Genomic DNA, 12587 nt, shown 5'->3' with positions numbered 1-12587 from the left:
ATTGTTTTTATCAGTCTGCACCATGTGCTTTAAACAGGTGACTTTAAAATCCAGAGGTCTTACATCTACTCTCACTGCTTAGATTTTTGGTTCTTTTTAAATCAACATGGATTGTTTCTGCTTCAGGTGACACCTGTTAAGGTGACTGATGGATGTAAAGAATAGTGATTTCCTGTTGAGGGTCTTCCTAATTGAAGAAAAAATAACATACTGGAAGATATTTTAGCATGACGATCTTTGGGTTTGTTACTTGGAGCCATGTTGTTAACAAGCATGCTGCTGGCACTAGTAATTAGAAAATTAAACTTGTAATTTTAACTTAAAGTTTTTAATACCCAAACTACTCTAGTTCAGCCTTGAATTTCTTCCTGGATAAAACAGGAGGTTGAAAATGGCCGAGTGCCAGCCTGCCCCACAAGTGTTAACGTGCGCTTCCCCCTTTCAAACAGGAGCTGCAGGCTGCCTTGGAGCTGCAGTCAGTGCAGAACAGCCAGCTGGCCGTATCCTTAGAGCACGAGCAAACGGTAACAGATAATCTCCGCAAGGAACTCCAGATCGAGCACTCCCGCTGTGAAGCGTTGCTGTCCCAGGAACAGGCCAAACTGTTGGAGCTACAGAGAAGTTTGGATGCTGAGAAAAGTCGCTCGTTGGAGCTCCTGAATTCCTTGAATCACGAACGCGTTTTGACTGAACAGTTGAGCATGAGAGTGAAAGAAGGTGCTTCTTGTCAGCACAGGGAGTCGCTGCTGGAACAAGCCTTTGTTCGAGAGCTGCAGGCCCAGCTGGAAGAAGAGAGGTCCCGAACTATGGACCTAGCTGCTGTTATTGAGAAAACACACCAGAAAGCCATTCGTTCCAAAAGGCAGCTTGAGGCCGAGGTCCAGATGTGCTGTGAAGAAACCCAGAAGGAGAGAGAGGTCAGCGGCAAATTGCGAGCGATGCTGGAGTCTCTTCAGGGTCAAAAGCAAGAGGTGAGCCATGCCTTAGAGGCCCAGAAGGAAAGGGAGGCGAAGCTGAAAGCTGACTGGGAACAACCACAGTCGCTCTTCAAGACAATGAAAGAGCAAGATAAAACCAAGAAAGAGGAGAGAGAGAGAGAGCGAAGGCAGCAGCAACCAACAGAGCTGGAGAAACAGAAGGACTGGCAGAGAGATCAAGAGAGGCTGGTGAGAATGCCTTACATTGAAATAGCCACAAACTGGGATAAACCCTGTGGGTTGTGTTCTTTAATTGAGACGTTTCCTTCCCTGAGACAGTGTTCTGAAGAATGCATTAGATGACCTCTCTTCCTGCATTTCTCAAATGCAGCTGTTTTCAGGGGGTTGTGTCTGGGTTTATCGTTGCCAGAACCTGACACAGTCTTTATGTCTTTGCCTATGCTGGGAATTGCTGGGTGTTACCAGACGGAGAAGAATATGGCTTAAACACAGACCGGAACCGCACTAGGGTTCGTGTCATTGCCCTTATTTTGAGCTAGGCTCCCAATTATGGTTTGCGACAGTATCGATTTCACCCTTCTTGTTTCTCAGCTCCCTCATGTTCATTAGAGGAGGAGGGAGGCTTTTCAGGCTCTTTGGAGACTTGTCTGTCACCACATCTGGAAACGGATGAAGAAATTGCCTGCCCCAGAGTCATTCCAGGGCTTCCCGGTGGCCCTGAAGTGCTATAAGCCTCCCCATCAGTGGTCTGTGAGATAAGGAACGTGGGTGTGCTAGTTAGGTGCGATGCTTTTATTTGCAGTCTGTGTGCATGCATATAAAAAAAAAAAAACCAACCCAAAAACCACTTACGTGTGCGTATGTATATGTCTGTATACGTATAAGATGCAATTAACTACTGCTTATTCTGTTCAAATAGCAACACTTGGAACAGCAACACCAGAGGGATGAACAAAGAATTAAAGAGCTGCAGGAAATACTGGCAGTATTAGAAAAAAGAGAAAGAAGTCTCCCATCTCCAAACCGTCAGCAAGGACTGTTGTGTACCTTAAACAAAGATCGAAATGCCAAACAGGCCACGGCAAAAGAAACTGAAAAATCGCATTTCCAGCAGCAGCAACGGCACCTAGAGAAGATAAGACAGCAGTTGCTTTTTGTAGCCGTGCACCTCAATGAGTTCATATATAAAACCGTAGATAAGTGAGTAGTTGTTCATTAAATAGTAGTTTTCTTTCCATCCTGCTTCTGAACTTGTGTGGGTTGTGGCTGAGAGCCCTGTGCTGAAGGGAGCCGAGTAGTCTATCTGCTTACAAGAGTCAACCTTGCATGAAGCTGCGGTTTTGTGGTGCAGCAGACTGATTATTGTCATCCTGCTGCAGCCGTTCCCACTAGAAGCTGGTGTGCCCGCGTTTGCTCTAGCTCTGTGAAGTGGCCCTGCTTAAAAAGAACAACTCCAAAGAAAACCTACTGGAAAGAGTCATTTGTAGTTTAGCAACTGCAGCAGTCTAATTAGAGAACAATCAAAAAACCAGGTTAATCAACACATCTGGAAGTTTAGAATGGGAAACACTGTTGAGCGTGGCAGGGCAAAGCTACAGGTCAGGGATGACTGGCCAAGTAGCAGTAATTCTGATTTCCTTGGCAGCAGAGTGAAACACTAGTGATGTTTTGCTGCAGCCTGAATTTGCATGGTAGAATTTCAGACTGGTATAAGGTACAGACTTCTGAATAAATCCTATGCAGCATTATTTAGAAATTTGACTCTTAAAAATTAACAAAGCTTGCTAATTTCTCTGTGTATTCATCGTATTGTGTGGTGAATAGTGCTTAAGTACAGCCTCCAAACTGAAAGGTCATCCAGTGGGGAGAAGGAATCAAATGTATGATAACATTACTACGAATCATCCTGGTACTGAAAAAAAGTATTTCTGTTTAACAGAACAGTTAATGATTGGTCTGCATCAAATGATGAAGCTGTAGCCTCCTTACTACAGACATTAAAGGAACTAAAATCAGATTTATTGTCTCCTCCTACATCTCAGGTAAGGAAAACAGCATGTATTTGTTATTATCAGTAAGTAGTTCTGTATTCCTTGGGTTGCAGTACACATGTAAGTTGATTGGTTTTTTGTCCCCATGTCGTCCCCCCCCCCCATCTCCTTCATTTTTTGGTAAAACATTCTGAGGAAAATGGTGTTTTGCCTTGAGGATGAAAAAAAAGATGTATTCTTACACTCACACTGTTATTATATTAACGTATTTCAGTGTCAGACTTTTTTGTTTTATTGCAGTCTGCCTCTGACAGCAGTTTTTCCTACATATGCAATATATCCGACATATCAGGCCCTGCGATGTGCTGCTGCTGAGGCATCCAGAGACCGTTGTTTTTCAGCAAATTGTCAAGTAATTTTCAAAAAGCGCAATAGTGGTTTGCTGTCTCGGGAGGGGTATTCTGACCGATGTTTGCAGTATTGCAAATATTTTATCCAAGCCTGGGGATTATCGAAGACCGAGCTCAGGTCTATGGACACAAAATACATGGTTTTTAGATACCATCTTATTCACCAGGTAACCTTGCCCTATCATTTACGTGTTTCTCTTGTAATAAAGGAGGAGATCTTCAACCACATTGCAGCCCTTTCAGCCAAACTTTGTGGGTTTAGGGCTAACTAACAGGTCTGGCTCTGTTCGATTCAGGCTCTCTCTGCTCCCTCACCTGCCTGATAGCAGATCCCCAGAAAACAGACCTCTGAGAGAGAGTTCTGACTGACTGGGGCACGAAGAGGCTTTCGCAACTTGTTCTTGCGTGCTCTGTAATACAACTGATGGATGACAAGCTGGCAAGGCACACTGCAAGCTCTCCCTGGGTCTAACCGCGTATAAAATACAATAAATACTTTCCTTCTGTCGCCTGTGCAGCCGCTTGGGTGGTTGCCAAATGGATCCTCTCAGCAGTGGGACGTAACCTCTTCCCGAGTAGGTGTTCATGGAGTTATTTTGGTTAAGTCTTCCTCTCTCAACCCTTTAGAGCCCTCTGCTGCGGACAAAATGCTGGGAGAGCCAGTGGGGGGAACCAGACAACCTTGTTTAAAGGCTCTATTTAAATCTGACTTAGCAAACTCCCGCCAGAGCCGAGCTGTCTTTCTGGCTCAGCTCCCTCCAGGTTATTACTCTATTGGAAAAGGAAAAAATAGTTTGGGCTGTTTGGTTTTCCTCTGATGCCATGAGGTGGTCTGCATTAGAAACTCTGTTGGAAATGCTTTACGCGCTCTAGGTTCTGGGCTCTGGGTGCCGTCAGTTAGCTGGCCTCTTACCATTGAGGCGGTGGATGCCATGCACACCAGTAGTCCTTGTGTTGGACCAGACTTTGCAGTGGCCTCCTCCCGGGACTAGGACCACACTGAAATAAAGGAACTCAAATTTTCTGACTTAAGTTTTGTTTAACAAAAAAAAGAGTTTAGTGGAGCACTCTAAAGACATATGGCATTCTATAGCTTAGGGAGCAAAAACTCTACCGTGATATCCTTTCTTCTGTGGGCACAAATGTCCCTGTCCCTCCTCTCTGCCCTCTTTTCAGGCTTTGATTTTTTCCAGAATCTCCTTTTGTTTCAGTCTCCTCCCTGAATTTCTCCTTCCCTTAAAGTACCAAACCGCATGCTCTGGACACCAAAGGAATTTACTGCTGTCACCTCCTTGAGTTGCGATAAATTGGGGACTGTTAGGAAGACTGGCAAAATGCAAAAGTGAAAAATCTGCACCAATATGAATATGGCATCAACTGGTTGATCAAATGCCACCTGGCGCAGCAGAAATCAAGTGGGTAGATGGATCATGTGGAACTCCTCAGCTATTGCAAGTGTCTGGTTCTGCCTTCAAATGGAGGTTTTGTAGCTCTGGGGTGGTGGGACCATGGTCCTTACTGGGATGCTTGCTGAGGAGGCCAAGGTAAAGCAGCTTCCCCCGCCCCAACTTCACTACAATATAGATGGGTTTGTGTCCCATCTTTGAACTACTATTAGTAATTCTCACCTGAATTGTGTTTTGTCTCTGAAGTCTTATCTCTGCCCTTGTTCTCAAAACACTTCTGTCCCATCTCCAGGTGTGATACGGCACAGCTGCCAGCTCTGCATAGGGAAACGTGTGCTCTAGTTTGTCAAACTTCAGTACAAACCCCTGAAATCATATCGAGCATCTGTGAATTAGATAAGTACAGTGCAAGAGTTTAACTTGGACAGAAATAAATGCTTAATTCAAAACAATACTGAAGGCAATGTTAGATTCTTGAAGCATTCTTTAACTCTGAGGAGTGTTAAGGAGCAGCTGAGAAGTGGTGAGCCTTTGCTTTCAGAAGTTTTAAAGACATTGCAAAGTGAAAAGGGAGGGAGGTGGGTTATGTGCCGTGGAGGTATGGATAGCACTGCGATCCCCAGTTGTTGCTGTATATGTTGCAGGCAGTAAGACAACTTAGATGTCTGTGGTTTATTAAACTTTATTATGTAAGATCTTTTACTTGACAAGTTGTGCTCTTCGTAGGAGACAGATGTGAATGACACGTGTTGGTGTATGAAGGTATCCATAAGAAGCTACTCCTGAAAAAGCTCAAACTCCTAACGAGGCTGTACTAAAATAAGTTGCTAGGAGAAATCTGGGTCAGTTGTGCGTACTAGCTCCTCTAATGTACAGATTTTATTTCAAGGGATAAAACATTAACCGCCTCAAAAAATCTGTCTTGTTCTTCTGTGGTCTGCTGCATCACACACTGATGTAACTGTTGACCATTAAACTGAGAGTCGATACGAAGAGGGTTGTGAAGGCAGAACTTCCACAGAGAGCTGGACCTGGAGTTGTGGGTCTCATTCCTGCGGGAGATGACTTGCCACAAAACTGAACGGCTCAGAATGGAACGCGATTTCTCAGAATTTATTTCTGTAGGTGCTTTGCAACGTGTTTCTGTGCACAGATGTACACTGGCATCTTTCTTCACAGTTTCTGTGCTGCCTGGGATGTGAAGAAAAGAAAGCCAGATGGTCTGTTGCCATTTCCGAGTGTTTGGGAGACTCTCTGTTGTTGAAGGGAACAGGGTTCCCGTGGAGCTGATCAGACCAGTCTGTGGAGAAGGGGTAGTTTGATTGACCATTAGTTTGATACTCCTTACGAAGGGCTGTTTCTGTGTTTCCGTTTCCCACCCTACAGTGTAACGCCTGAATGCCATTGCTGATTTTCGGGCTCATTATTTTTATGTTTTAGTTTGTGTATAAAGTTAGTTTCTTATTCAGTTTGAGGTGCTTGGCTGTGGAAGTGACGTGCAAAAACCATCATGGCTCACTTCCTTTGGGTTTTGTTTTTAGATCAGATCTACGGATGATACCAGCTCTGCTCAAGAACTGGAAAGAGACGCTTGGCAGCGTGAGAGAAGCATTTTGCAGAACGCACTGAAACAGGCTGAATCCGAACTGGCTAAAGCGACTGTTGAAATTGAAAACAAACCGGTGATAGAAACCTCCAGTCCGAAGGTAAAAAGCTGCTGGTGGCCGGCAAACGGGCTGCCAGGAGCTCGGTGAGCGGCAGTGCTGTGGCCGTTAGCATGTCGTGTAAACCTTCAGCACGTGGTTTGCTCTCGCTGTCTTGCCTGTTGTACAGGTTTGCTCTGTGAGGACTGTTACCAACTCAAGAGCATAAAACTTCTGGGGAGCTCAGTCCTTGGTAGTGTTGTTCTTGGGCATTTTCTAAGGGATTAATGTCCGTGTAGAACAGGTAATTTAGTAATTCTGTTTTGGTTTTTTTAATAAAGCTGATAAAATTTATCAGAGGAGCCAGGAAGTGTACAGCTCAGATTTCTGGGGATACAAGTATCTGTCAGATTGTGGTATTTAACTTATTGCTGTAATCTTTTTCAGTTGCTATTTTAAAAGATGATTTTATAGAGGAACAATTTTATAAACTGCCTATTAAATTAGGGTCAGCACTTGCCCTGTATGTCCCTCATCAGGTAAGTTCCTCTGTAACCTTCTTGGTGTTAGACAGGAACCTGCCCCAAAAGTAACCCAGCTCTTTGAATCTTCTTCTACTCTTAAATGAGAGGGAGCTTCAGATTTCTTGTCTAAGCATGAAAATATCAAACATCCACGATTTTGAATGTTTTTCCCCCTAATCTTAAATACTTTTTATTTTTCTGACAGATTTGATTGTAGTCAAGTCAGATGGGCACTTAGTCCAACATGCTTTCTAGTTAATATTTATTCAAAGCAGATGTTCTTTTCTTTGTTAAAGAGTTAAACTGTTTCAGAGTTTTGGCTATGACAATTTTGCTTTGAAACATGCAGGAGACCAAAGGCAGTCTGACACTCCAAACGGGGGGAGCTTTTTAGCCAGGTACAGAATTGTTCCAACTCCCCTTGTGTCCTCCGCACAGGTGTTCGATGTGAAGACAGCTTGTTTGTCCTGGTTTTTTGCACACCAAGCGGTAACCAGCATTGTCTAGCCTAGCCAAGACTTCGTAGACACAAAGAAATTCAGTGGACTTGGTACAAGGCTCCATGTCTGGTGTCCAAACTGCCAGCGTGTCATACTGCTACTTTGCACCAAAACTGGCCAAGTCACGGAGTCTGTTATACAAATACTTTCTCAGAATTTCATTTTAGAGATAAATGTTCACTGCTTCCATACTTCATAATTATGAAATAGCTTTCTACAATTTTGTAAAGCAAAATAGGTTTTTAGATACCCATGCACAGCCAAGTTGAAGATATTGCTGGAAAAAGCAACCGGCTTTTCTGAGCGTTCTGTAGCTAAATCTTAACAGATTGCATATTTTTTCCCCCCTTTTTCCTTTCTCCAGTTGCAGAGATTATACAGGAAGTACCTTAGAGCAGAGAGCTTTAGAAAAGCTCTGGTTTATCAGAAGAAATACCTCTTGCTGCTCCTTGGTGGATTTCAGGACTGTGAGCAGGCAACACTCTCTCTAATAGCACGCATGGGGATCTACCCCTCGCCTGCAGACCTGCAGCCTTCTGGATCGCGTTCCCGTCCTTTCACCAAGTTCAGATGTGCAGCCAGGGCAATCATCGCCGTGTCAAGGTAAAGCCAAAACACTCCATGTCTCTCACATATGGTGTTTTCTTGAAAATTTTAAAAATTGATAGTTCCTGTGGTTTATCCTACGTTAATATTAAGCAAAAGCGACCCCCAAAACTAGTTCACACGTGACTTGTGAGCTACAACTTTGGCCAAACTGCTATTTCAGGGTCAGCGCTGGTTGCATGCGTACTACACTAAGGATTTATAAAAAGCTGCTCCTGCCTCGAGACCTACCCAGCTGCAATATAGCTGCGAATCAGTGCACACCCACTGCCAACTGATGTCCTTTCAGGTCTGACCCCTGTCTGTGGGGACTCCCTGGATGGCCTGTCTTGTGCTGGAATGTCACCACCTCGTCAGGGCTGGTTTTCTCCTCTTGGCCTGTGTTTCACTGGGTGTGATTCTATCATACCCTGTCACTACCAAACGGGTTTTGTTAGCTGTGCTTGGGACAATGTGCCATCTCATAATGGCTTTTGAGTCAATTTAATGAGAAAAAAAACCCCAACCACCCACCCAACCCAGTTTTAAATGCAATAGGTGCTTACCTCTAAGCAATTTCCTTGTCTAGTAAAAATGATCACTAGCCAGTTTAAGACTTGGAGGAGATGGCACAGGGGGTTTGTAGGCTGCTGTCTTTGACGTGGATGCTATAACAATAGCAATATCAAAGGAGGTGGAAACAGTGAGCTCCAAACTACTCCTCAGAGGCAGGAGGAGCTGCCACGTCACTCTGCAGATTAGGGATGGTGGAGGAGCAGTGCCAAACCCAGCAGACCTTTCCGTCCGTCAGAGGATCGCTGCAGAGTTGCACGGGATAAGCCTTCCTTCTAAAGACTGAAGCCGAAGAATTCGTCCTCCCTTCCTGCAAGGATTGTTACTTATGTTGTTTAATACATCTCATGCCAACAAAGAGTTTAATATTAAAATTCAATGTATTTTTGCTTATTTTTAATGATTGTACAAATTTATTTTGTTGCTAAGGTTAAAGTTTTTGGTGAAAAAGTGGAACAAAGTTAGCAGGAAGAATGCACAGGGCGAAACCATTTCTCACAGTATAGGAGGTAATACAGGTAAGCCTTCTGGACATGTACATTGTTTTAATCATAATTTCTCTTTAGTGATGTGTTTCATTTAAAAACAAAACCAAAAAAATACCCACTGAAGTAGCAAAATCTGTTTATCTGTTAACATAAATGTGTTTATCCATTTCCTGCACACACTGATGATGAGTTTACGAGGACACTGTAAGAAATCACAATTGACAACTTTCAGAATTTATAATTTACAGCAACACCAAGCTCCTCCTCTCTTCATTGCAACTGTTCGAGCTGTGAAACAGAGTCCTGGGTTTATAAAACTCATCAGAGAATGATGTCTTGTACAGTTTGAAGCTACCTGTAATGGGAACTAGTGCCATGAGTTATTACTAAGGCAAGGACAAATACTGCTGTAATAGTCTTAAAAGGGGTACGTGTGGCATCAAAGTAAGTCTTAGAAGTGGTGCACTCGCTAGGGCTGCCGGAGGTGAAAAAGGGTTTTCAGTGGTTCTGGAGGTTCAGAAGATGGCAGATAATCCACAGCAGATATCCCATAACTGTCTTCTCTGGGGTTTATGATGTGCTATCAAAGGTGAGAAAGTGGAGCAGCTAGGTAGGTGGTCTGATGCAGGTCAGTTAGGACAGTTCCTCTGCGTTACGTATGGGTGTGTTTGGTGAGAATTCAAACAGCTTCATGCAGTACCCGGTATGGCGGAACTGTCCCATTTTATGTAATATTCCTTTACTTGTGGCTTTTCAACACTAAACAAAATTCAGATGAAATAGTGCATTTTTCATTGCCTGGTACTACATAATTTTCACTGTTTCTCAGTTGCTGGAAATACTTATTTTAAAAAAACTCCCTACAAAAAACCACTGTGGTTCCTATGAAACTTGAATCCTGAAAGGCATGCTAAACTTTTTAACTCACTACAAAATAGCATCTTGGCAGCCTCATTAAAAAAGTATTTGATTTCTTTTTGTGATTTAAAGGGCTTGTCTGAAGGGTTTTTCTCTTTTAATGAAAACAAAACAACCCTGCCCTCAAACCTTCACCGTTCTCTGCTGTCTCTGAAGTCAGAGAGCGTAAGTCAACGGTATCATGTAGTTAGAGCAAACAAGAAGAATTAAAATTTCTTGAAAAAAATACTTTGCTCATGTCGGCCACTGGAACGTCCCCTGTGTGCTTACAGCAACAGCTGATGAAAAAGCAAGTCTAGAGAAAGAAAATGGTGCAAGTTCTCCATTTGCAGGAAGCAGTTGTTGGACATTAAAATGTCAAACTTCTGTTAAATCTAGTGAAACAAACAAAACCCAGCATTTAGCTGTAGAAAGTGTATTTTAGCTGCATTTGAAACCAAACAGAATAGTACTCTGCTGTAATTCTTGTGGCTTTTATTCATCATGTTTATGATCGTCTGTTATGACTGGTTCCCAGTGAGTATTTTTAAACTGTTTCGTATTTAACACAGCCTGTGGTGCTAGAACAGAAATCCTGAAGCAGCAGCAGCCCCCAGCTGTCCATCTCAGCTCTCCCCCCACCCGTGACACTGGGCTGTGCCACAGAACCGGCTCGGCAAGAGTTGTGAGCCGCTCGCCCAGGTCCTGCTTACACAACAGGTCAGTCTGCAACCTCTGCCCTCGGTAATGGCCCTGATGGACACAGTCATCAAAATGTAACCTACTGGAGTTGGGACTTCAACGACAGGAGGAATTTAATGATGATACAGAACTGGGAGGAGTGGCCGACACAGCAGAAGGCTGCGCTGCCATTCAGCAAGATCTGGGCAGGCTGGAGAGTTGGGCGGAGAGGAACCAAATGAAGTTCAATAAGGGCAAGTGTAGGGTCCTGCACCGGGGGAGGAATAACCCCAGCACCAGTCAGGTGAGGGGTTCACCTGCTGGGAAGCAGCGCTGCGGAGAAGGACCCGGGAGTCCTGGTGGACAACAAGCTCTCCATGACCAGCAGTGTGCCCTCATGGTCAAGAAGGCCAACGGTGTCCTGGGTTGCATTAAGAACAGCGTGGCCAGCAGGTCAAGGGAGGTTCTCCTCCCCCTCTACTCTGCCCTGGTGAGGCCACATCTGGAGTTCTGTGTCCAGTTCTGGGCTCCCCAGTTCCAGACAGACAGGGAACTACTGGAGAGAGACCAGTGGAGGGCTGTGAGGATGATGAGGGGCCTGGAGCATCTCTGGTATGAGGAAAGGCTGAGAGAGCTGGGGCTGGTTAGCCTGCAGAAGACTGAGAGGGGATCTGGTCAACACTTATCAATATCTAAAGGGTGGGTGTCAAGAGGCAGGGGCCAGACTCTTCTGCCCCTCTTGCACGGGGCAAACTGGAACACAGGAGGTTCCATCTCAACGTGAGGAAGAACTTCTTCCCTCTGAGGGTGACCGAGCACTGGGACAGGCTGCCCAGAGAGGTTGTGGAGTCTCCTTCTCTGGAGAGATTCCAAACCCGCCTGGATGCGATCCTGTGCAACCTGCTCTGGGTGATCCTGCTCTAGCAGGGGGTTGGACTAGACGATCTCCAGAGGTCCCTTCCAACCCTTCCCAATCTCTGAATCTGTGAATCTTAGATCAGGTAAATGTTTTATTTCTTTCAAGATGGTACAGGAGAAGACAACTTCTCATTTGCTTTAAGCATGTCTGACGTTCTTGGACTAAGAGCATTCCTAGTGGTGTTCCCCAGTTTAATTTGGACAGGGTACAGGATTTACAACGGCCATGTCTGTTAGCCTGCTTTGCAGGGTAATTCTTGTTGCCTTTGCTGTCCAAGTTGGAGATTAATTTCTGAGCATCCCGTGGAAGCGTCTCTCTTGCCATGTGGCAGCATTGCATTAGTATTAGCTGCCTTCAGGCTCTGCGTGCACGCGGAACGGGAGGTGGGGAACTTGCAGGGTGTGCGCTGTTGCAGTTTTTAATGAATTATGGCAGTTCCACACAGAAATAGAACCCCAGCGACTTGTTGCTGGGTTGGATGTCACGGGTGACATTCTGCACGGTACTGCTGAGACGGTGCCTGAGCTGCAAGGCTGAGCTGGAGGAAGGTTGCCTTCAGCCATTGCTGACCTTCCCACTCCCGGGCTCTCCCAGGCCCCAGGGTAACCTCAGGCATTAATAGCCCATTACTGGTGTAGCGTCTCCTCTCCTCATACGTGGCTTCTTGCTTAAAGTAATGATTTGCAGGAGCTGATGTGGAAGGTAGCTGTTCTCAGTCCCATCGGCTTGGGGCGTGTTGTTTGGTTCTTTAATGTTCTCGCTAAATTAGAAACTTCAACCAGCAGGCAAGGGTTTTCTTCCTAAAGTAAAAAGGACCAGCAAGGGAGTCACTGTAGTGATCTAGAGGTACACAGAGACAGCAGATGCTCCAAATTTTTTTTAGGTTTTTTAACATTTTAACGTTGCTGACTGATTTGGGGGACAGGACAGTGCTTGTCACAAAGGACAGGTAGTGTTCTGGTTTGCATAGAATTTAGCAAAATATTTTGGAGAGTTAGAGACCTGCAAGCATTTCCCAAAAGACTGAATTCT

At 44.7% G+C, this 12587-nt stretch overlaps 1 protein-coding gene across 13 annotated transcripts in view; it reads left to right on the top strand.

Moving 5' to 3' along the window:
* PCNT (pericentrin) overlaps nt 1-12587 on the top strand; it is a 100859-nt gene that overhangs the window by 84321 nt on the left and 3951 nt on the right. For all 13 annotated transcript variants that reach the window (XM_075755815.1, XM_075755813.1, XM_075755818.1 and 10 more), the window contains 7 exons: nt 450-1166; nt 1858-2138; nt 2878-2980; nt 6287-6451; nt 7777-8015; nt 9000-9088; nt 10528-10675. In XM_075755815.1, coding sequence (XP_075611930.1) covers nt 450-1166; nt 1858-2138; nt 2878-2980; nt 6287-6451; nt 7777-8015; nt 9000-9088; nt 10528-10675 — 1742 coding nt within the window. The remainder of the gene's footprint in view (nt 1-449; nt 1167-1857; nt 2139-2877; nt 2981-6286; nt 6452-7776; nt 8016-8999; nt 9089-10527; nt 10676-12587) is intronic.

The sequence above is a fragment of the Balearica regulorum genome, chromosome 6 (assembly GCF_011004875.1).
Source record: "Balearica regulorum gibbericeps isolate bBalReg1 chromosome 6, bBalReg1.pri, whole genome shotgun sequence".
Taxonomy (NCBI): Eukaryota; Metazoa; Chordata; class Aves; order Gruiformes; family Gruidae; genus Balearica; species Balearica regulorum.
The sequence above is the reverse complement of the archived record's forward strand: the minus strand, read 5'-3'. Positions and strand labels throughout refer to the sequence as shown.